Source organism: Festucalex cinctus, chromosome 16 (genome assembly GCF_051991245.1).
Source record: "Festucalex cinctus isolate MCC-2025b chromosome 16, RoL_Fcin_1.0, whole genome shotgun sequence".
Taxonomy (NCBI): domain Eukaryota; kingdom Metazoa; phylum Chordata; class Actinopteri; order Syngnathiformes; family Syngnathidae; genus Festucalex; species Festucalex cinctus.
The window spans coordinates 6,089,219-6,110,684 of NC_135426.1; the positions used below are offsets into that span (position 1 = coordinate 6,089,219).

Sequence of the window (21,466 nt, forward strand, 5' to 3'; positions counted from 1 at the left end):
GAAAGTAAAATAAAGAATTAAAAAAATAAAAGTGACTCAAGGTAGGAACAAACTCATGACCTTCATCTTGGGAGACAGCCGATCTACTCCCTGGCTTTCTGCTAGTATGTCGCTCATGTCAGCTGCAGCTGATTCCATGATTGCATGGAATCCTCCTAATTCCAACAGACCAAAAAACATCTTTGGTCTCTTGGAGAAAAGCAGTAGGAGGGGCATAGCTCAGGTGGTCTCGTGAAGGTTGTGAGTTTGAACCTTAACCCCTGAGTGCGTTTTATTTTTTTTTCTCATTTTTTTTTTTTATTTTACTCTATTCTTAGTGTTAATCTACAACCGAGTCTATTTGCTCATCAAAATTTAGTCTAACAGAGTCAATTTAGACAACAGAATTTACTGTGTATAGACTTGCATTGCGAATTTAAGTGGGCCTCAGCAGGTTTTGCTCTGACCAACCAGAGGACAGAAAAAACAATGATGTCACTGAGAGCCAGCGCTTGGCTCTGTGGGGACAAATTTGAAATTTGACTGGTTTGAGAAATGGTCCCATTGCTAATATAGCGAACAATCGCCAAGTAATCGATAAGTTCCATTATGGCATCAAAGCACTTTTGTTTTACTATTCGAAAAGGCAATAGCCTGGCTAAAATGACGCTCCATCCTTCAATTCAACATAGCTAACTTGGCACCAAGAACATAAACGGCTTTTTGGTAATTCTTCCCGGTCTCTTCATCCACCAAAGACACACTTTGCAGCGATTTCCCTCGCAAACGGCGGCGATCGCGTAAAACGGCCGGGGAGAACGTACGCGCCTCAGACAAATGATGATATAATTCATTATGCATTAAACAAGCAGCGCCGCCGCCGCCTGACATTTCCCCCAGACCGCCGGGATCGGCCCTGACATTTTAAAGAGCTCAAAAGCGTTTTATAACGCAGGGAAATCTGGTTTTAATAAGCCTCTTCTCTCTCTCCAGTCGTCGTGTATCTCTCTCGTCCTCAATTGCTAACAGATCGCACAACAGACGAACGAGAACGGCCAAGTGCTGACAGCTTTTAGCCATTAAACATACAGTAGTCGAGTGCAAATTCAGACCAGATATGAGGCTGCGCTCGGGGGAAACAGGCGCAAGATTACACCCACACACACACGCACACTTGGTCGTGATCCACGAGTAGAAGCGGCGCTGACGGGAGCAACCCTCATTAGTGTGGATGAGTACCTGTCGTCCCCTCATTAACCCCACTTTCCCCCCCGAGTGGATCCGGCTGACACAAGCAGGCTCAATTTAAGCCTGTTCGACACATCTTTATCGTCTCGTCATTTTGTTATGTTAATAATAATTCATCATTAGCGGGCTAATGATTGGTGATTTGTCCTGGTTTGTTAATTGCTCTCGGTGATTCTGTATTTAAGGATATGCAGGAATTGAATGTGCACTCAAACAGACTGCAATATTTTGGCCAAAACTGTAAGTGTTAGTCAAGCGATATTCTGATGGACCGGCAAAGAAGTGCAAATGACTAAATAAGACGTTATTGGATATACAAATCGCCATTACACTGTTGTAATTGGTTTGTGAAACAATGACTCCTGACATGTGACTCTAGCCCTTTTTGGAAAAAGTTGTTGCTTTTGAGAATGTATTTATTTTTAGAATTATTTGGGTACCACTAGGGATGTAATGATAACGGCAATATCGTGATACCGCGATATTAAAACTGCCACAATATATCGCCGTCGTCATGTCACGATATAAAAAGCAGCACTTTTTTTTTAAGTCAGGTTGATTTCCATTGATGCAGTTCTAGCATGGGCGGCACGGTTGTCGAGTGGTTAGCACGTCCGCTTCCCAGTTCTGAGGTCTCCGGTTCGAGTCCAGGCTCGGACCTTCCTGGGTGGAGTTTGCATGTTCTCCCCGTGCCCGTGTGGGTCTTCTCCGGGTACTCCGGTCTCCTCCCACATTCCAAAGACATGCATGGCAGGTTAATTGGGCGCTCCGAATTGTCCCTAGGTGTGCGTGTGCGTGTGCGTGTGAGTGTGGATGGTTGTTCGTCTCTGTGTGCCCTGCGATTGATTGGCAACCAGTCCAGGGTGTCCCCCGCCTACTGCCCAGAGCCAGCTGAGATAGGCGCCAGCAGCCCCCGCGACCCTTGTGAGGAATAAGCGGTCAAGAAAATGAATGGATGGACAGTTCTAGCATCCTCTGGTGTCTAGTTTTTTTAGTGCAGTTTAATTTTCACAAGGCATCTTTTGGCCCTTCTATGTTTAAAATTCACGCTAATGGTCAGATGAAGGGGAACATAATACGCTTGTGAAGTGAGTCAATATGTGGAGGAGCTCAATGTGGGCTTGCATTAGCCAGTAAATGCTTGAGGCATTGAAGTGTTATTAGAGATTGTAGGTTGTTTACATACATTGCTGTAATGTACAAAAGCACAAACTTGTATTTTTAATTTTATTTTTTTGCAATGTTTTTGCACCTTGTTTTGTATTACGACATGACTGACCGCCATTGTCGAGCCCCCATGGAGACACAGACCGTCAACGGCAAAACAAATATGTACTTATCTTGAGTTATTGTTGCTTTCATTTAATTATTTGACCTTGGTTCACATAACAACGTGATTTGGACTGACTGCGTTAATGTGAACAACAAACAATTTTATCGGAATCAGCCCTCTTTGTTTACATTTACCTCGAACACTTTGAGGTCAGAAGTGGGACACTCTGAGTGGGATAAATTTGACTTCCCACATTCTTTGAATGCAGAATTTTTCCTCATTTTTTATTTATTTTTTCTTTAAAAAAACACAGTTATTGAACCAAACATTCAGAAATAAAAGCCATATTTTTAAGAAGGACTGTCTTTTAAAATGTTAAATGTTTCTTTTCCGTGTAAATCTTTGGCCTTTCCCCTTTCCGGAGGAACTTTGCAAAATACTTTGACTTTATAACCTTGATTTATGTCACTATTTTTGCTTTTGCTCATAGTTTATATATATATATATATATATATATATATATATATATATATATATATATATATATATATATATATATATATATATATATATATATATACACTATATCATAATGACATGACTAAGACAAGCTGATTAACTTGTGTGTGCATTGCCGTGACAAGGAATCATGTTCGAGTTAGTTGAGGAGCTCCCTGTAATGCTTTGCAGCCAGGGCTGGACTGGCAATCTGGCATAGAGGGCAGATGCCCGGTGGGCCGACCTCTTTTGGAGCCGATGCAAAGTTTTTTGTTTTTTTACTTATTTGCTCCCAAAAAACATATAAATATGTTCTAATTTATATATTACCAGGGTCCCAAAGACGTATTTACAAGTTTTTTTTATGGGTTTTATATGCTTGAGCATACAGAAGGCTTTGATGAAACTGAAGAGAATGCTTGAAGCAATGTTAATTATGACAAAAACGACCAGCAGGTGGCAGCAGAGTGTAAGAGATCAACCAGGGCCATGTTACAAAAAGTTGTTTTCCCCACCGTTTTAAACAGATTTGTGAATAATGATGAAACTTACTGTAGCTATCCTAATGCTAATTGCTGCAAAATGGAAACAGATAGAAATATACGTTCTCTTTTCCTGATGAAACAAGAGACTTTAATTTTTCTTTTGGTAGGTTCCATGTTTTTATAGCAATAGAACACAATATTCTGTGGCCTTGCAAAATCAGTCAAAATCCAGCTTTCACACCTTCAATAAGCTATATTGTGACGCCACAGCCTTAATCCTCAATGAACCTGACTATCTCCCTCTTTTTCCCAGGCTCGCGCTGGAAAGCCATGACCAACCTGGAGAAGCAGCCGTACTACGAGGAGCAGGCGCGCCTCAGCAAGCAGCATCTGGAGAAGTACCCGGACTACAAGTACAAGCCGCGGCCCAAGCGCACGTGCCTGGTGGACGGCAAGAAACTGCGCATCGGCGAGTACAAGGCCATCATGCGCTCCCGGCGGCAGGAAATGAGGCAGTACTTCAGCGTAGGGTCAGTACACAAAACTCTCACGTTCGACTATCGAGACTGCTCATAATGTCTGTGGATTTAACAGTGAATTTCTGTAAATCGGGACATTAAAAAACAATGAAACATTGTGTAATTTACATTAATGTGTTGTAAAACTCTGAAACTGTGTATTTGACAGTAAGAAAATGTGAAAAAGATCAAATTCTTTTGGATAATTCACAAATTACTGTAATTTAAACACAGATTAACTGTAAAACAGAAAACATTGGGATACAGTTAAAATGACATCATTGAAATGTGAGAACAACACTTTTTTTTATCAGTATAGGTTCTTTGCTACATTTTGTTTATGCCAAAACAAACATGCATTTTACAAATTCATATTACAGATTAGAATATTTGGATATTCTGTAAAACCGTGTGTAAAAATAATGTTTATTTTTATAGAAACAAAACTGGAAGCTATGGTTACCTGAATAATTTTGTAAAACCATATATACGTATATATGGTGCAAATACAAACAACTTTACAGAACAACTTGTATATTATATATTCTTGATAATCAATATCTGCGATTGGCTGGCAACCAGTTCAGGGTGTACCCCGCCTAGTGCTCGAAGCCAGCTGGGATAGGCTCCAGCACCCCCGTGACCCTTGTGAGGAGCAAGCGGTTAAGAAAATGGATGGATGGATCTATAATAAATACATACATATAGAATATGTATGTAATCAATAGGTGAAATGAGTACCAGTCAAAATGCAAAGCACTTTGAGGGCATTGTAAGGTAGGAGAGCACTTTATTACCATATTCACCATTTTTAAATTTAGCCTCAGCTTTAGTCCAATTTCAGTCACGCTTGTTAGTTTTTTATCACAATTAGTCATCCTCATACCCTTTTTATTTAGTCCATTATTAGTCAACTATAAATCTAGCATTTTAGTCTTTATTTTAGTCCAGGAAAACGACATTTTATTCGTCTAGTTTTAGTCAACAAAAACTGTCAACATTTTAGTCTAGTTTTAGTCGGGACAACGAGTTTATCCCTGTATATATATATATATATATATATATATATATATATATATATATATATATATATATATTTTATTTTTTTTTTTGTCAGCAGATTATATTGAACCTTTTTGGATCTAAAACTATTTCACATCAAATATTCTCTCATCTTTTTGATGAAAAACAACTTGACACACAGTAACAGTGGCTACTATGACTCCATGCTATGAGCTAGTAAGTTAGCCAGCATTAGTTAGCAGTCGCATTATTATTGGAACATTATAGCCGTTGGATTCATGTTAAGTTATAAGTATTATTTACTTCTTTTTTTTAGATTAGCAGAGACAAAATCATATGATTTTCATCTCATTTTTGTTCATGAACTAAAATGTCCATAGATTTCAGTCCAGTTTTTATTAATTGAAGGACATTTTCGTCTTGTCTTCATTAGTTGATGAAAATGCAGACTGATTTAGTCCCAGTTATTGTTTATTACCGAGGGTTTTAGTCTAGTCTATCTAGTCTAGTTTTACTCCGGTCAAAAATGTGTGTTGACGGATTTATTTTTGTTCAGTTTTCGTTGACATAATAAACACTATGGTACATTTTCGGCAACCACAGCCGCCAGTATTTTAACGTAAAAACAGCATTTTTTTTTTTCTTTTTATAGTGTAGTATAACGTTTTTTTGTTTCGAGAAATGTTCAGGAACGCGCACTGTAAGTGAAGTTGCGTTCGCACGTGTGCCTTCCAGGCAGCAGAGTCAGCTGCCCTTATCGTCGGCGGGCGTAGTCTACCCGGGCGCCCTCTCCATGGCGGGCATGCCGTCACCCCAGATGCCCTCGGAGCACTCCAGCATGTCGAGCAGCCCCGAGCCCAATGCCAACAACCACCACCACCACCACCACCACCACGCCTCGCCCCGCCTGGGCGGCCTGAAGGGCGGTGACGAGCCTCGCGTCAAGGAGGAGGAGCTGCGGCTGGACGACAGCAACGGCGACGCCTACGACGACTTCGACTACGAGGACGAGGAGGCCGACTACGCCAGCGACAACGAGAATCACGTCGCCCAATAGGAGGAGGAGCCCTGTCCAGCGCCCTTTTGCACCCCTTGCTTTTCCGCCCCCTCCCCCACTGCGGACTCTTGGCAGAGCCGAAAGCCCCTCCCATCCAAGTCCCGATACCAGCATCCGACCAATCAGCTGACGCGTAGGACTTGTCACCCACATGACTGTTACACAATCTGGGAGGAAGTCAAAGCCAGCCAGCCAGCCCCCGACACGCTGCCGGGGAGAATCCGGGAGGAACGTCACTCCCTTTTGGGGGGGGGGCAGGGATGGGGGGATGGGGGGGAGGGAAAAAAAGCGACCTTTTAAACAGTTTGTCCACAAAATGTCGCAAAACAGAGGATCTGTCACGGGCCAAAACAGATGACACTTTAAAGATGGCGGACCTTTTTTTCCTCAAGAGACATTTTTGAAAAGAGAGAAAAAAATAACTTTTTTTTTTGTTTTGTTTTTCCTGTTCTCAGTTCTATAATATTCTCACTCAGGTACACGGTGCCAATAAGTGGCTTGTGAATGTGATTTGTTGGGGTTTTTTTGTGCTAAGTTTGAATAATAATAGGAAAAAAAGAGACATTTCTCCACCCCCTCCCCCCAAAGCCTGTTATGAAGCACCTGATGTTTTATTTTCATCAAGAAAGAGATCTATTCCTGGAGATTTGCTGTTTTGTTTTTGTTTGTTTTTTTCTCAAAACTCGCCGCCACGCAAGCATGGACGTCAGCGAGGGAGTGATTTTTTTCTTTCTTTTATTTATAATTTTGTGGGTGGGGTCGATGACAAGAAAAAAAAAAGGCACTGTGTTTGCGAGACAATCCACCCGTTGTCATCTCGCGCCGTCCCGCCACGAGCTCAACAGCCGTGACACATTGCTTGAACCATGCAACCGTGTGTGCGTGTGAAGGTTTAGCCCCTTTTCTGTACTTAAAAAAAAAACGACAAGAAACTAACTGCTGTTTATTTCACAGACACACACACAAACAGACAACTATTATATGTTTTTCGCCTGCTGACCTCAGCGGGCCGCCAGTCAGTGTTTCCGTTTTGTATTTGAATACTGTATTTTTATTATTATTTCTCTAAACTGCCTCTATTCTAATATTATTAACAATAATTATAAGGATGGTCAGCTATGTTTAGTAAGTTATGTACAGTATAATTTATTTTTCTTCTCTATATCGGGTTTCTATGACATTATTTTAGTCTGCAGGTATTAGATCTAAACATCCCCCCTCTCCCCAACTCCTTTTTTTTTTTTTATTCCCTTTTAAGTTTTTCCATTTCGTATTAATCCTCCACCGGGTGGACAAGTTGAAGATGTAACCCGTCGGTTTCTAAAAAGCACTCAGAATCTCTAGTCAGAGAAAAGAACATGATATTTTTTATTATTATAATTATTATTATGAAGTTTATTTGTATTGCTTATTCTAAATGTATAATGTGAAGATTTTTTTTTTTTTGCCCTAGCCCCAATGTTTACTAGTGCGGCTGGATACGCAGTGGAACATCATTGACTGGATTGCAGGACTGTCTCAGAAAATTTGAATATTGTGATAAAGTCCTTGGCCTTGGGATCCCGCCGGCGGAGCTGGTTGAAGTGGCTGGGGAGAGGGAGGTCTGGGTTTCCCTCCTATAGCTGCTGCCCCCGCGACCCGACCTCGGAAAAGCGGTAGAAGATGGATGGATGGATGATGAAGTCCATTATTTTCTGTAATGCAATTAAATAAGCAAAAATGCCCTACATTCTGGATTCATTACAAATACACTGAAATATTGCAAGCCTTTTATTGTTTTAATATTGCTGATTATGGCTTGTTTTTTTTTGGGGTTTTTTTGTTTTTACTTGGTCTGAGGAAATATTTTAATATTTTGAGATCGGATATTTGAGTTTTCTTAAGCTGTAAGCCATAATCAGCAATATTAAAATAATAAAAGGCTTGCAATATTTCAGTTGATTAGTAATGAATCCAGAATGTATGGCATTTTTGCTTATTTAATTGCATTACAGAAAATAATGGACTTTATCACAATATTCTAATTTTCTGAGACAGTCCTGTACACATACTCACACACGCACACACACATGCACACACACTTAAGAGATTATTTGTGACAACCAAACAAGTCCTATGCTGTCTTTTTCTTTCTTTTATTTTTTTTACATTTGCATTATATATCCTGTACATATTTTATTTTATTTTTTTTGTGATAGTGGTTTGTTATAATAATAGGAAAGCAGTGTTTACCCCACCAATGGTGTTCCGCTGTGTGCGTACGGCATCTTAACTCATTCCAACCCAAAAACGTGTAAATACGTTTTTAATACGTTGTCCTTCACTCCCAAAAACGTATTTACACGTTTTGGGGTTGGAATGAATTAAACTCCATCAGGAGACTTTTTTTTTTTGCTGCTTTTTTTGAGCTCCACAGAGCCTTGACTTCTCATGACTTGACTTTGCTGTACAGCTAGCCCTGTTATCACGCCATGATGCTGGAGAGAAGAGGTGGGGGGGGGGGGGGGTGCACATGGACGTCAATCATCCCTGCTGGCAAGGTCGGCCCCGCCCCCGTATTGAGACAATGAAGAAGGCGATCATATTATTTAAGACAATCAAAGTCATGAATGGAGCTCAAAACAAAGTCAGAATTACGAAAAAAATAAAAATACCTGACCATCTCAACTTGAAAAATCAAGAAAGATAATTATGTAAATATAACATAGAGTTATAGATTTATATTTTGTTCATAACACAGTGTAATATAAGTTGTATATTTGTTTTTTTTTCCTCTTCTCTCTTCCTCTGTCTCTTTTATTAATGTTTATCCATGCCACAAGAGTCGCAGTACTCTCACATGAAAAAAAAAAAAAACAAAATGATGAAAATTTTTGAAAGAAACAATGAAAAATTGAGGGGCGAAAAAAGAGAGAAAAAGTCGTGGGCTACCACCACCATCTGTTCTAAGTTCACTTTTTTTCAGTATTACTGCCAGACGAGGCTCTAATAAAGACAGCAATGTGTTCGGTAAAACTTGTGTCTTGGTCTTCATCACTTCTCCTCCACTATGCACTTTCTGACTTTACATTGGTGGACCAGCCAGGACGCATACTGGCTTAAACCTGTCAAACAGACTGTTGACGTTTTACACAAAACGGCTTGGCTAATTAGGAATGCATTACAAACAACAAGGGCGCAATTACGAAAGCATCATGATGATGTAACATCAACGTTACTGGGCCAGCCAAGGCACGTTAAGTTAGCCTGAGCATGATTGACAATTGGCAGTGCGGACCAAACTCAGACAACATTTTAACTGTAATTGTTACAGAAAATCTTTCGAATGGACATTTGTCACTGGCATGATTTCGACTTTCATAAATTACATTAAATTCTTGGTGGATGCCAGGACAACGTACATTGGGTTAGTCCCAGCATTGATGTTAATTTTTACAAACATTACAAAAAGAATGTATTATTGAATTTTGATGAAGTTTAAAGCAAATAATAATCAACAAATTGACCCTGAACTAACTTCAAATCAATGTGGATAAGAGGGGAGAAAAGCCGCTCTGGTGTTACCACGGCAACCATCAATCATTCAATTTAATTTGAAATTTTTATTTCATTCTTTAAAGAAAAAGAAAGGGGACAGAAAAAAGTGAAACTTTTGATATCTGTCCCTGCTAATAAATAAATAAATAACAATAATAATAATCATGACCTTGTGCTGTATATTATTAATATATATATATATATATATATATATTTTTTTTTTTTTTCAGTAACTGAGCTTTAATACTTTTTTTTTTTTTAAATACAAATGGACTGGGATGATTTAGTTTTATAACCCAGATTGTTCCACAAACTGACACCTTGAGTTGAAATACATTATTCTTTTTGTTTTGTTCTGTATTTAGGTCTGGAAAAAAAAATACCTGTTCCTCTTAATTTAAATTACTCACTTTCACTTTTTTTTTTTTTTTTATATTTGATTTACATGTTAATTGATAACATTTCATGATGGGCTTTATACATTTTAAGGCGATTAAACTCCATAAATTCATTGAATTTAAAGTTTCTAGTTGTATAAATTTGTACTTGGTTTTGTGCTGTACGTCTAAAATATTGACTTATAACTGACAAGGCGAGGTCAAGTAGGACTCAGACGCAGGCGTAAGGTAGGCCACCAAGGCAGCAGGTTTATTTCCGGCCAACAGAGGTCTCCTCTCAAACTGAGAGGAGAACAGGGAGGGGAAAAAGTGGAGAACAAAAAGCGCTCCACTAGGGAGGAAAAAACAGGCAAAAGGTACTGGGGACAACAGAAAGCGCTCCGCTAGGGAGGAAAAAGGGCACAAGGCAAAAGGGGTAACTGAAGGCGCTCCAAAAGGGAGGAAAAGGCACAAAAACAAGGCAACAACGCTAGGCAACATGAACAAGGACATAAGGACTGTGGGACGCTTCCATGCACTGACGGTGACACTTCGGCACTGAGGGGAGAATGCAGGTGGCTTTTATTGCTGTAGGTGATTGGTGGCAGGTGGTGATAATCAAGGGCGGGGACCGGTAATTATGGAGCGGCAGGAAGGGCAAGTGACCTGGGGTGAGATAAGAGTTAGATTTTCAAGGTAAGACAGGAAACAGGGATACAACAATAAAAGCATGAACCGCCACGCCGGTGGCGGCGTGACAGTACCCCCCCCTCAACGGCCGGCTCTTGACGGCCCAGGAATGTCAGGGTGTTCAGCGTAAAAATCATCAATTAGCGAGGGATCAACGATGAACCGGGAGGGGACCCATTGTCTTTCCTCCGGGCCGTACCCCTCCCAGTCGACCAGGTATTGTCGCCCGCGGCCCCGATTACGAACATCTAACAGTTTCCTGACCTTGTAAACGGGGCCGCCTTCAATCATCTCCGGGGGGGGTGGGTCGGGTTCGGAGGGCACTAGTGGGCTTTCGTGGACGGGTTTGACCTGGCTGACATGGAACGTTGGATGAATTCTGAGGGATCTTGGTAGGCGAAGTCGAACGGCGGCAGGACCTATGGACTTGGTTACTGGAAAAGGCCCCACAAATCATGGGGCCAGCTTTGGACATGGTACCTTGAGCCTGAGGTGTTTGGCTGATAGCCAAACTCGCTGGCCTGGGCGGTATTCTGGTGCCGGTCTCCTCTTCCGGTCGGCGGCCCTCTTCACCCGGTCTCCCTGGCGTTGAAGCGCCGTCCGGGCCGCCGACCAGACCTTGTGGCACCGACGGATCATGGCCTTGACCGAGGGGACCGTTGCCTCCTCTTCTAGTTCGGCGAAGAATGGCGGATCGTAGCCGTGGACGCATTTAAACGGGGTAAGACCTGTGGCAGATGTGGGCAAAGAGTTGTGAGCAAGCTCGACCCATACCAGGTACTTGCTCCAGGTGGTCGGGTTCTGGGAGACAAGGCATCGCAGTCCGGTTTCAAGTTGCTGATTCAATCGTTCTGCCTGTCCATTGGCCTCAGGGTGGTATCCAGACGTCAGGTTGGCTTTGGCACCTAGAGCTTTACAAAATTGTGACCAGAATCGGGAGACGAACTGTGGTCCACGGTCTGAGACGATGTGCAATGGAAAGCCGTAGAACCGGAAAATGTGGTGGATCATGATATCTGCTGTGGTCTTGGCGGACGGGAGCTTGGTTAGTGGAATGAAGCGAACCATTTTCGAGAATCTGTCAACAACTGTGAGGATCGTGGTTTTACCGTGAGATGGGGGCAGTCCGGTTACAAAGTCTACTGAGATTTCTGCCCATGGTCTGGATGGGATTGGTAGTGGCTGGAGTAGACCCATCCGGGACTGAGTGGACGTCTTGTTGCGGGCACAAGTCGGACAGGCGGCGATGTACTCTTTTATGGTGGTCTCCATTGCCGGCCACCAGAATCTCCTGGCAACAGCATACATGGTCCTGCGGACTCCAGGATGACAAAACAGCTGTGATGTATGAGCCCAGTGTATCACCTGAGACCTTAGTTCCTCAGGCACGAAGAGTCGACGTGGCGGGCAAGACGTGGGGGGAGTGACGTTGCGCAGTGCCTCCTTGACATCGTCCTCAATTTGCCATCTCATGGCTCCAACTATGCAGTCCCGGGGCAGGATGGTCTCAGGCTCGGCTTTCAATGGCTCGAATTCGTGGACTCTTGACAACGCATCCGCCTTGACGTTTTTGCTGCCTGGTCTGTAAGTCAGAGAAAATACGAAGCGGTTGAAAAACAAGGACCATCTGGCTTGTCGAGGGTTGAGTCTTTTGGCCTGGCGTAAGTATTCCAGATTTCGGTGATCGGTCCAGATCACAAAAGGGAGTTCGGCGCCTTCCAACCAGTGTCTCCATTCTTCAAGAGCCACTTTTACGGCGAGAAGCTCCCGATCTCCGACCGAATAATTGCGTTCAGCTTTGGATAATTTTCGTGAGAGGAAGGCGCACGGATGTGTCTTGCCATCCTCTTGACAACGCTGAGACAGAACTGCCCCAATTCCAATGCTGGAGGTGTCTACCTCCACCACGAACTGGCGTTTGGGGTCAGGGACCCTGAGGATTGGGGCATTGGTGAATCGTGCTTTTAAGTCTCTGAATGCCTTTTCGGCTTCCGGGTTCCACATGAACCGGACTTGTGGGGAGGTCAAGGCGTGTAGGGGCGCGGCAATGGTGCTGAAGTTTCTTATGAAACGACGGTAGAAGTTGGCGAATCCGAGGAACTGTTGAACTTTTTTCCGAGAGTCCGGCGTGGGCCACTCTCGTACGGCGCTGACCTTGTCCGAGTCCATCTCCACCTTCCCGGGTGAAACAACAAATCCCAGGAAGGAGATGGTGTTGACGTGGAACAGGCTCTTCTCAGCTTTCACGTACAGATGATGATCCAGTAGGCGTTGCAGGACTCGGTTTACGTGGTCTCGGTGGCTCATTAGGTCAGGAGAGTAAATCAGGATGTCGTCCAAGTAAACATACACAAAGTGATCTATGAAGTCCTTGAGTACTTCATTTATCATGGCCTGGAAGACGGCTGGAGCATTCGTGAGGCCAAATGGCATGACCAGGTACTCATAATGTCCTCGTGGAGTGTTGAAGCCCGTCTTCCATTCATCTCCCTCGCGGATCCGAATGAGGTGATAGGCGTTCCGGAGATCGAGCTTGGTGAAAATCTTAGCCTGTTGCAGCTGGTCGAACACCGAGGACATCAAGGGCAAGGGGTACCGGTTCTTAACAGTGATGTCATTCAGGGGACTGTAATCAATGCATGGGCGTAGGGATCCATCCTTTTTACTCACGAAGAAAAAACCTGCGCCTGCAGGTGAGGAAGACGGTCGGATGAGGCCGGCTTTAAAGGAGTCGTCAATATAATTGTTCATGGCTTGGCGTTCTGGTCCTGAAACCGAGTACAGTCTCCCCTTGGGAATGGTCGAACCGGGAATCAAATCGATCGGGCAGTCATACGGTCGGTGTGGAGGAAGAGTCATGGCCTTGGTTTTGCTGAAGACCTCCCGCAGGTGGTGGTAGCAGGAGGGAACAGTGTGCAGGCTTGGGTACTCTTCTTGAGCCGGTGGGACGAGAGTCACCTGGTGAACCTGGGCTGTGGAGTTTCGGGGTGAGGGTGGTTCCAACCCGTGTGAGATACAGTCCGTTCCCCACTCCAGAACGACTCCAGTGTTCCAGTCGATTCTGGGATTATGTACACGCAACCAAGGATGGCCCAGAACCAACGTGGAGGACGATGCGTGAAAAACATGGAAGCGGAGAGTCTCCAAGTGAGATCCGATTCGGACTTCCAGAGGTTCAGTGATGTGGGTGATTTTGAAGAGCTCTTTGCCATTCAGCGCTCTAGCCAGGATGGTCGAGGAAAGGGGTTCGGTGGAGGCTCGTATTTGCCTTACGAGCTCCCAGTTCATGAGACTTTCGTCGGATCCGGAGTCGATAAGGGCTGACAGATCTGTGGTGACATTGTGGTGGGCTATCTGAATTTGCGTGAGTCTGTGGTTCTTGGCGGGTCGGGGTGACGGGGAACTCACCGGAGAGTTGCCCTTCGTGGTGCAGGATCCCACCAAGTGTCCAAGACCACCACAATAGTAGCAACGGCCCTCTCGGCGTCGGCGCTGTCTTTCCTCTTGCGAAAGCCGAGCCCTTCCCAGTTGCATGGGTTCGTCGCTGGCGAGGTCCACCTCTCCTGGTTCCGGTCGGGAAGAAAAGATGGGTTGCAGCCTTCTGGCCTCCGGTTGCCGTGACCAGGGGGTGGGTTCCTCCCTCCTTCGAGGTCCGCCGATCTTAGCCAGCTCCTGGCGACGATGATCGGTGCGGATGGCGAGGGAGATTAAAGCGTCCAAGTCCGTGGGGAGTTCTACGGGGATCAGAAGTTCTTGAATGGCAGGTGAGAGTCCTTTTAAGAAATGATCGTGAAGTGCTATGGCGTTCCAGCCACTGTTCGTTGCCAATGTTCGGAAGCGGACAGCGTAATCGCTGACAGGTTCTTTGCCTTGTTGAAGCCGGCTCAATGCTCGTGCCTTCTCTCGGTCGTTGTTCTCTGGGTCAAAGACTTGGCGCAAAGCGACTTGAAAGTCCTGTACACTTTGACAGACCGAGGAACCCCTGGTCCATTCCGCGGTCGCCCAGGTTTTGGCCCGTCCCGTCAGGTGAGACACCATGAAGGCCACTCGGGACCGGGCTGTGGGAAATGCCTGTGGTAAATGTTCAAAATGAATGTCGCATTCCGTGAGGAAAGTCTGACAGCGCCCGGGTTCACCGGAGTATCGTTCTGGGGAGGCCAGTCTTAATCCTACCCCGGTGAATGGCGTGGTCGGGACGGAGAACTCAGGATGAGGAAGTTGTCTGGTGGAAGCTGGCACTCGACGCCGTGAGAGGCTTACCAGCTCGTGGACCTGGCTGGTCAATTCCTCAATCCGGGACCGCATGGTCTGTTGGATCTGGTCCTGATTGTTGAGCCGGGCCTCCTGGCTCTGCAGTGCGGCCTCGACCATGCCTGCTGGGTCCATGCTGGCCGAAGTGTACTGACAAGGCGAGGTCAAGTAGGACTCAGACGCAGGCGTAAGGTAGGCCACCAAGGCAGCAGGTTTATTTCCGGCCAACAGAGGTCTCCTCTCAAACTGAGAGGAGAACAGGGAGGGGAAAAAGTGGAGAACAAAAAGCGCTCCACTAGGGAGGAAAAAACAGGCAAAAGGTACTGGGGACAACAGAAAGCGCTCCGCTAGGGAGGAAAAAGGGCACAAGGCAAAAGGGGTAACTGAAGGCGCTCCAAAAGGGAGGAAAAGGCACAAAAACAAGGCAACAACGCTAGGCAACATGAACAAGGACATAAGGACTGTGGGACGCTTCCATGCACTGACGGTGACACTTCGGCACTGAGGGGAGAATGCAGGTGGCTTTTATTGCTGTAGGTGATTGGTGGCAGGTGGTGATAATCAAGGGCGGGGACCGGTAATTATGGAGCGGCAGGAAGGGCAAGTGACCTGGGGTGAGATAAGAGTTAGATTTTCAAGGTAAGACAGGAAACAGGGATACAACAATAAAAGCATGAACCGCCACGCCGGTGGCGGCGTGACAATAACTTTGCTAACACCAGCCGGGACATGTTACTCTATTAGTGTTTAGCATGAACCTAACTGATTTGGGGACTATTCATCAATTTTAATGAAACATAATGCAACAATATGTGCAACAATATGACCTTTAAGAAGCAGCTTATATGTATAATTATACTATATTGAAAATAGCTGGAGAACAAATCCATTAAATCTGCTGGACACTTCGAACAGTCTGAGAAGAAGAAGCAAAAAAAAAAAAAAAACTCAGCCTCTTCCTCATGAAGACTGAAAGTCTAGATGTGTTTTTTTTTTTTTAGACGATAATATAAGCGAAAACAGTTCAGTTACATACATTTGATTAAGCCGGTTTTGTTAAAAAATGTGTCACTGTAATGCTCCAGTGGAGAAAGGACGTGTGTCAGCCGCAAAGGTAAGTGCATGCATGCAGAGTCATTTCCTTCTATTACGCTGCTTTGCCAGCTTAGTGTTTCACTTATTGCATCGCTCATGGCTCCAAGACGTATGAAAAAGAATTTGGGAAGATGATCTAGTGTTCATTTTATTAGGAATTTTGAAATGTCTTCTCAGTTTTAGTCCAGTTTCAAACACAATACAAGAGTTAGTTTTTATCAAAGTTAGTCAACCTCATCCCAATTTTATTTAGTCTATTTGTAGTCGACTATTAATGGAGTATTTTAGTCTTTATTTTAGTCCAAGAAAAACTTCATTTTATTCGGCTAGTTTTAGTAAACAAAAACTCTCAGCGCTTTTGTCTAGTTTTAGTCTGAACGATCATTTTACCTGTACATATTTTTTTGTCAGCAGATAATGTTGAACATTTCAGATCTAAATCTATTTCACATCAAATTTTCTCTCTTTTTGATAAAAAAGGGGGGGTGTCACAGTGACAGATTAGCAGAGACCACATTTGACAAAATTATATCATTTTGTCTCGTCTTTGCTTATGAAGTAAAATGTCCATAGATTTGAGTCCAGTTTTTATGAAGTGAAGTACATTTTTGTCTCATCTTCATTAGTCAACGAAAATGCATATTAATTTAGTCACAGTTATTGTTTATTAATAATGAGGGTTTTAGTCTAGTCTCGTCTAGCTTTTGTCCGGTGAAAAATGTGTATTGACGAATTTTTTTTTGTTTAGTTTTTGTTGACAAAATTAACACTAGATGTAACCAAAACTGTTCAAAAATGTTTTGATAGGTCAGATGGTGCCGGCAATCACTTTCCCGCTATAATCAATGACACGTAATAATTTTTTATTTTTTTTTGTAGTGTATTCATTTAGTGATTGAACATGGTTTTAGGCTAGTGCTGTTTTGATGTTGCTGCACACATTTTAGCAGGGTTATATTAGTGATGTAACGATATCCATACGTCACGATATGATATCACGATATGAAGCTCACGATAGATAATTATCACGATATGGGGGGGTTGGGGGGGGGGGGGGTTGTGTTTAAAAAAGGTTACAATATTAATAATAATACATGAACAATAATATAAAAAAGGCACTATATTGTGGTTTTGTACATAACATCAATGTTATTATTAATATTATTATTATTATTATTATTATTATGGTATGTTGTTAATACACACACATTGAGTTCCTCCGCATATTGACTCGGTTCACACGCATATTACGTTCCCCTTCATCTGACAATTAGTGTTGATTTTAAATGTAGAAGGGCCAAAACATCCCTAATGAAAATTAAATTGCACTAAAAAAAATTTGCCACGAGAGGGTGCTAGAACTGCACAAATGGAAATCAGCTGGACTTCTTTAAGAGATGTGTTGCATTTAAATATCGTGAACATTAACGACGACGATATTGTGGCAGTTTCACGATATCAAGATATCGTGCTTATCGTTACATCCCTAGGTTATGTGTAAATACAGGGTAACATAAAGAAATAAATTAAAATAAAATGTAGCTTACTAAAATGACTAAAAACAAGATTTTGAGTGATTTGGATGGTTACCGTCAGATCTCCAGAGATGTCATTATGGCGCTTATTTCATTCTACTGTTTTTGTCTTTTTTTTTTGCCATCTCCTGCACGAAATGGCAACAATTCAATCATCACCGTAAGATGCTGGGCCACATCGAGACCCGCTAGCAGCATTATTAAGGCAGAGGAATGGGTGAGCCAGTCGCATACTTGCATACTCTCAGCAAGAGAGCATCCTATAGGTAAAAAAAAAAAAAATGTAAAGATGAATCTTTTATTGATGCTCCCATTTACCACAGGTTCAAAAACACACAACCCCACTCTAGTGCGCCGATGAAAATCATGTCCTACTCATCTGCGTCCATATGCTCGACAATCAACTCCACCCGCCCGCTACCACAACAAAAAACACTTTGTGCATAAAGCACAGTTGAAAGCACTCGGAGGGAGAGAGGATTTTCGCTCATTAGCATAGACACACACACACACACAAATGCCCTTTTGATGCAATAAAGACGGGTGCAGATCGGCAACTCCTCCAGTAAGTGAAAGACTTAGTTGTTTCTCTGGGCGTGATGAATTTTTCAGAGGCAGCCTGGAGGTAAAAATTTGAGAAAAAAAAAAAAAAAAAAAGCTTTATGTGTGAATAGTTGAGAAGCAAAGAGAGGAGATTCACATCTTTTTTTCTCTCCTCTCTCCTCTTTATTGTCAACTGTATTCACAGATTAAATCTCACACATACACAGCCCAAGGTGCACTGTAGGAGTTAGCTCAGCTTAAAGCGCAAATTATCCACTCGGCTATTTGCATCACAATAGTTGAAACAAAACGGCAAAACTATTACAGTGGGCACATATTTGCATTTGCATTCATTTGAAACTTTTTCTCTTGCTTGGATTAAAAAAAAAAAAAAAAAAAAAAAAAAAAAAAAAAATCCAAGGATGCTCATTGGTAGTTTGTGTGACAAAACTGTGGGTGTTTTTTTTTGTTGTTTTTTTTTGGTGAAAACGATGTCACATTAATGATTTAAAGTCGGTAATAGGATGTGCTGTGACGCTGAGCCGCCAGCTAAGCGGAGTTTAGGGCTGTGGCGTTAATGTATTCATGAGGAGGAGGGATTACAGGCGAGAGACGAGAAAAAGAGCGAGCCGAGTGCGGCACAGCGGCCTGGGCCAAAAGGCCTCGTCCGTGGCGTACGTGTTGGGGGGAGTAGAACCAAAACAAGCAGCCATGCTTCCAAAAAACACACTATCTGTACTTTGGGCTTTGTTACCGCCTCGGTAAAGTCGTACAAAATCCAAAGCAATATTTCACATAGGAAATAATGTCAATCAAATGAATCGGTTCCAGTACAACAACAAAAAATCCACTAACTGATTTATCAGCCGATTCATTTTTTAAAAACATTTAACCAATAAATAAATACATAAACTTTTACCTTTCTGTTACTTTCTTTGCCTTGAAAATAAAAAGCAAAGGTGCGTTTAGAGATGCCAAAACATGTTATCTTTGAGTTGGTTGCCAATCTGTTTCTTCTTCAATTTTTTAAAAGGTTCATGTAAACAAAGTTTCCCATACATTTTTCTGGCTCTATTTTTAGCTAAAGATTGCCGTAAAAGCGAGAAAACATGCTCAAGAGAAGGGCTCGATGTTACACTTTTTTTTTTGGTAGAACAAAAGTTTGATAACGTTATAAAAAATATAAATTATGAATAAAATGACTTATTTTTTGGTCCCTTAATAATTCAAACGATGTGAATTACAGGCAGACTATTTGACTGTCTTGCAGTCCTTTACATTTATTTAATAAACTTCACAACAGAGAGAAAAATGGGCAAAAAAAAAATAAAAAATTGGCAGATTATTATTATTTTTTAATAAAAAATTTAAATCTGACAATTTTCACGGATTTTAACAGGAGCCAATTTAACGGTCGGGCCCTATTCAATAGATTCTCAGCAATAATTTAACCTGATAATCTGCCATTGTTGTTGTCAACAATGGCCAACACCGAACAGCATATATTGTTTCATGAGAAAGTAATTTATCTGCAGAACTGTGGCTGATTTTGATTATTTTTGAAAAAGGGTAGTTATATCCAGTAGAAGCGCTACACCTTGCATGTCATATTGTGGTAACCTCTTTTTTTTATTGGTTTAAAAATGCACTGCATTATCTTGACTGTTTTGTTTTTTTAATCATGTAACAATAAAAAGGATAGCACACCTCGATAGTAAACATTGATTTATGAATAGCTTAATGGCAAAGGCATAAAGCAATCAATATTGATGCCACTCTTGGATTGGATCTTGTTAAATGGTGCCTAACGGTATTTCTCCACTTTAATTGAGTGGTCATCGGTCAACAGTGTAATCCGTCCATCTGAAGTCAGCTGGAATAGGCTCCAGAAAATAAATAAATAAATAAATAAATAAATATATCATAAGCAAGTTAAGGATTTTTTATTTTTTTTTACTTCCTCACCTTTCTCGCTTAATCAGCCATCCTACAACGTGACATGCACTGTGTCGTTAAAAGCGTGACACATTCATAAACATCTCGTAAAAAAAAATAACAAATGCTAGCGGAGTAGCTAAGCTGCAAAAACATCCGTCAGTGATCATCTGAAGAAGAAGAAGGCCGTTAATATTTGGTGAATTATGCATTAAGAGTCCATAAAATGCTCTCATATCAGAAAACGCAAGCACTCAAGCCATAAAAATGATATAACGCGACGCCGCATTGCGGAATAAAATATGCATGCGGAAATGTACCGTTTAACCCTCACATACTGTTTGGGTCAAATTAAGAATTTGGACATTCGACAGCAATACGAAAATACTCGAAATGTCATCCTGAAAATGTGAAGAAGACTTTCCCAAAAGTACGCAAAAAATGAAAACATTCTAAAATGTTGGTCTTTTGTAAACGTGTTATAAACCTGTGTGCATTAGAGACGAATACTTTGGTGCATGGCCAGCAAGTTACTTTGCATGTTTGCGTGTCACGATATCGCATGACGACAACCACGAGGCTCTCAACTTGAGGGCCCTTCAAAACGGGAGACAAAATGGTCGAACGTGAGCAAGCACATATTAGGTTGTCACAAAGCAGCGGCGGCGGCGGCGTTTTGAGCGACAGCCTAATGTGACGAGAGTGGCGGCGTGTGAGGGACAGGCGTGGCGCGCGACGTAGCAGCAAGGCCCCCGCGGGGGCTGATCCGGGATCAGGAGCCAAGAAGCTGGCTCGGTATCCGCAAAAAAAAAAAAGAAGAAAAAACTCCCGTCTCTGCGACGTCACTCGCGCTGCCGTTGGCTGGCCTACTTTTGCCCTGGTCTCCCTGTCCATCAACTGACATTTGATGGGCATTTAGTTATTTGTATGTGAGTCTTACTGTTAAATAACATTCGCACCCATTGGAATTTTTTTTTTAAATTCATCCCCTGAAGACAGCTTGAGTTTGCAACACAAAACTTGGTATACATGCCTATCGTAGAGTCACAAAAAAAAGCCTCAAGAACCCATGCCTGAAAAGTCGCAAGAAGTCTGCTATTTTGCTTTGAAGCAGTCATTTCTAGGGTCACTTTGGTCCGTTTGAGGGGCCAGGCATACAAAATTCAGCCCCTGAAGCCAGTTTTGCGGCTTTTCGGGATAAATGTTGGGCGACTAGACCCCCTTACCAAAATAAGACTTGCCAGGCACGTCTATCACAAGTAGACCAAAGTAAAAGGCCCATGTCTAAAAAGACACACAGTCAGCAACTTTGCTTTAAAAGCAGCCATTTTAGGGTCCTTTTGCCTAATTTGAGGGAACTTTGAAAGAATATGAAGCCCCTGAAAGCAGTTTTCCTGAACAAGATCAAATGTGGTTCATCAT

At 42.5% G+C, this 21,466-nt stretch overlaps 1 protein-coding gene across 9 annotated transcripts in view; it reads left to right on the plus strand.

Annotated features, from left to right (window-relative positions):
- Nucleotides 1–6,340, plus strand: part of sox5 (SRY-box transcription factor 5) — a 93,707-nt gene extending 87,367 nt beyond the window's left edge. For all 9 annotated transcript variants that reach the window (XM_077500081.1, XM_077500084.1, XM_077500082.1 and 6 more), the window contains exons 14-15: nt 3,797–4,013; nt 5,760–6,340. In XM_077500081.1, the coding sequence (XP_077356207.1) occupies nt 3,797–4,013; nt 5,760–6,081 (539 nt within the window). In that variant the 3' untranslated portion in view covers nt 6,082–6,340. The remainder of the gene's footprint in view (nt 1–3,796; nt 4,014–5,759) is intronic.
- The last annotated feature ends 15,126 nt before the right edge of the window (nt 6,341–21,466 follow it).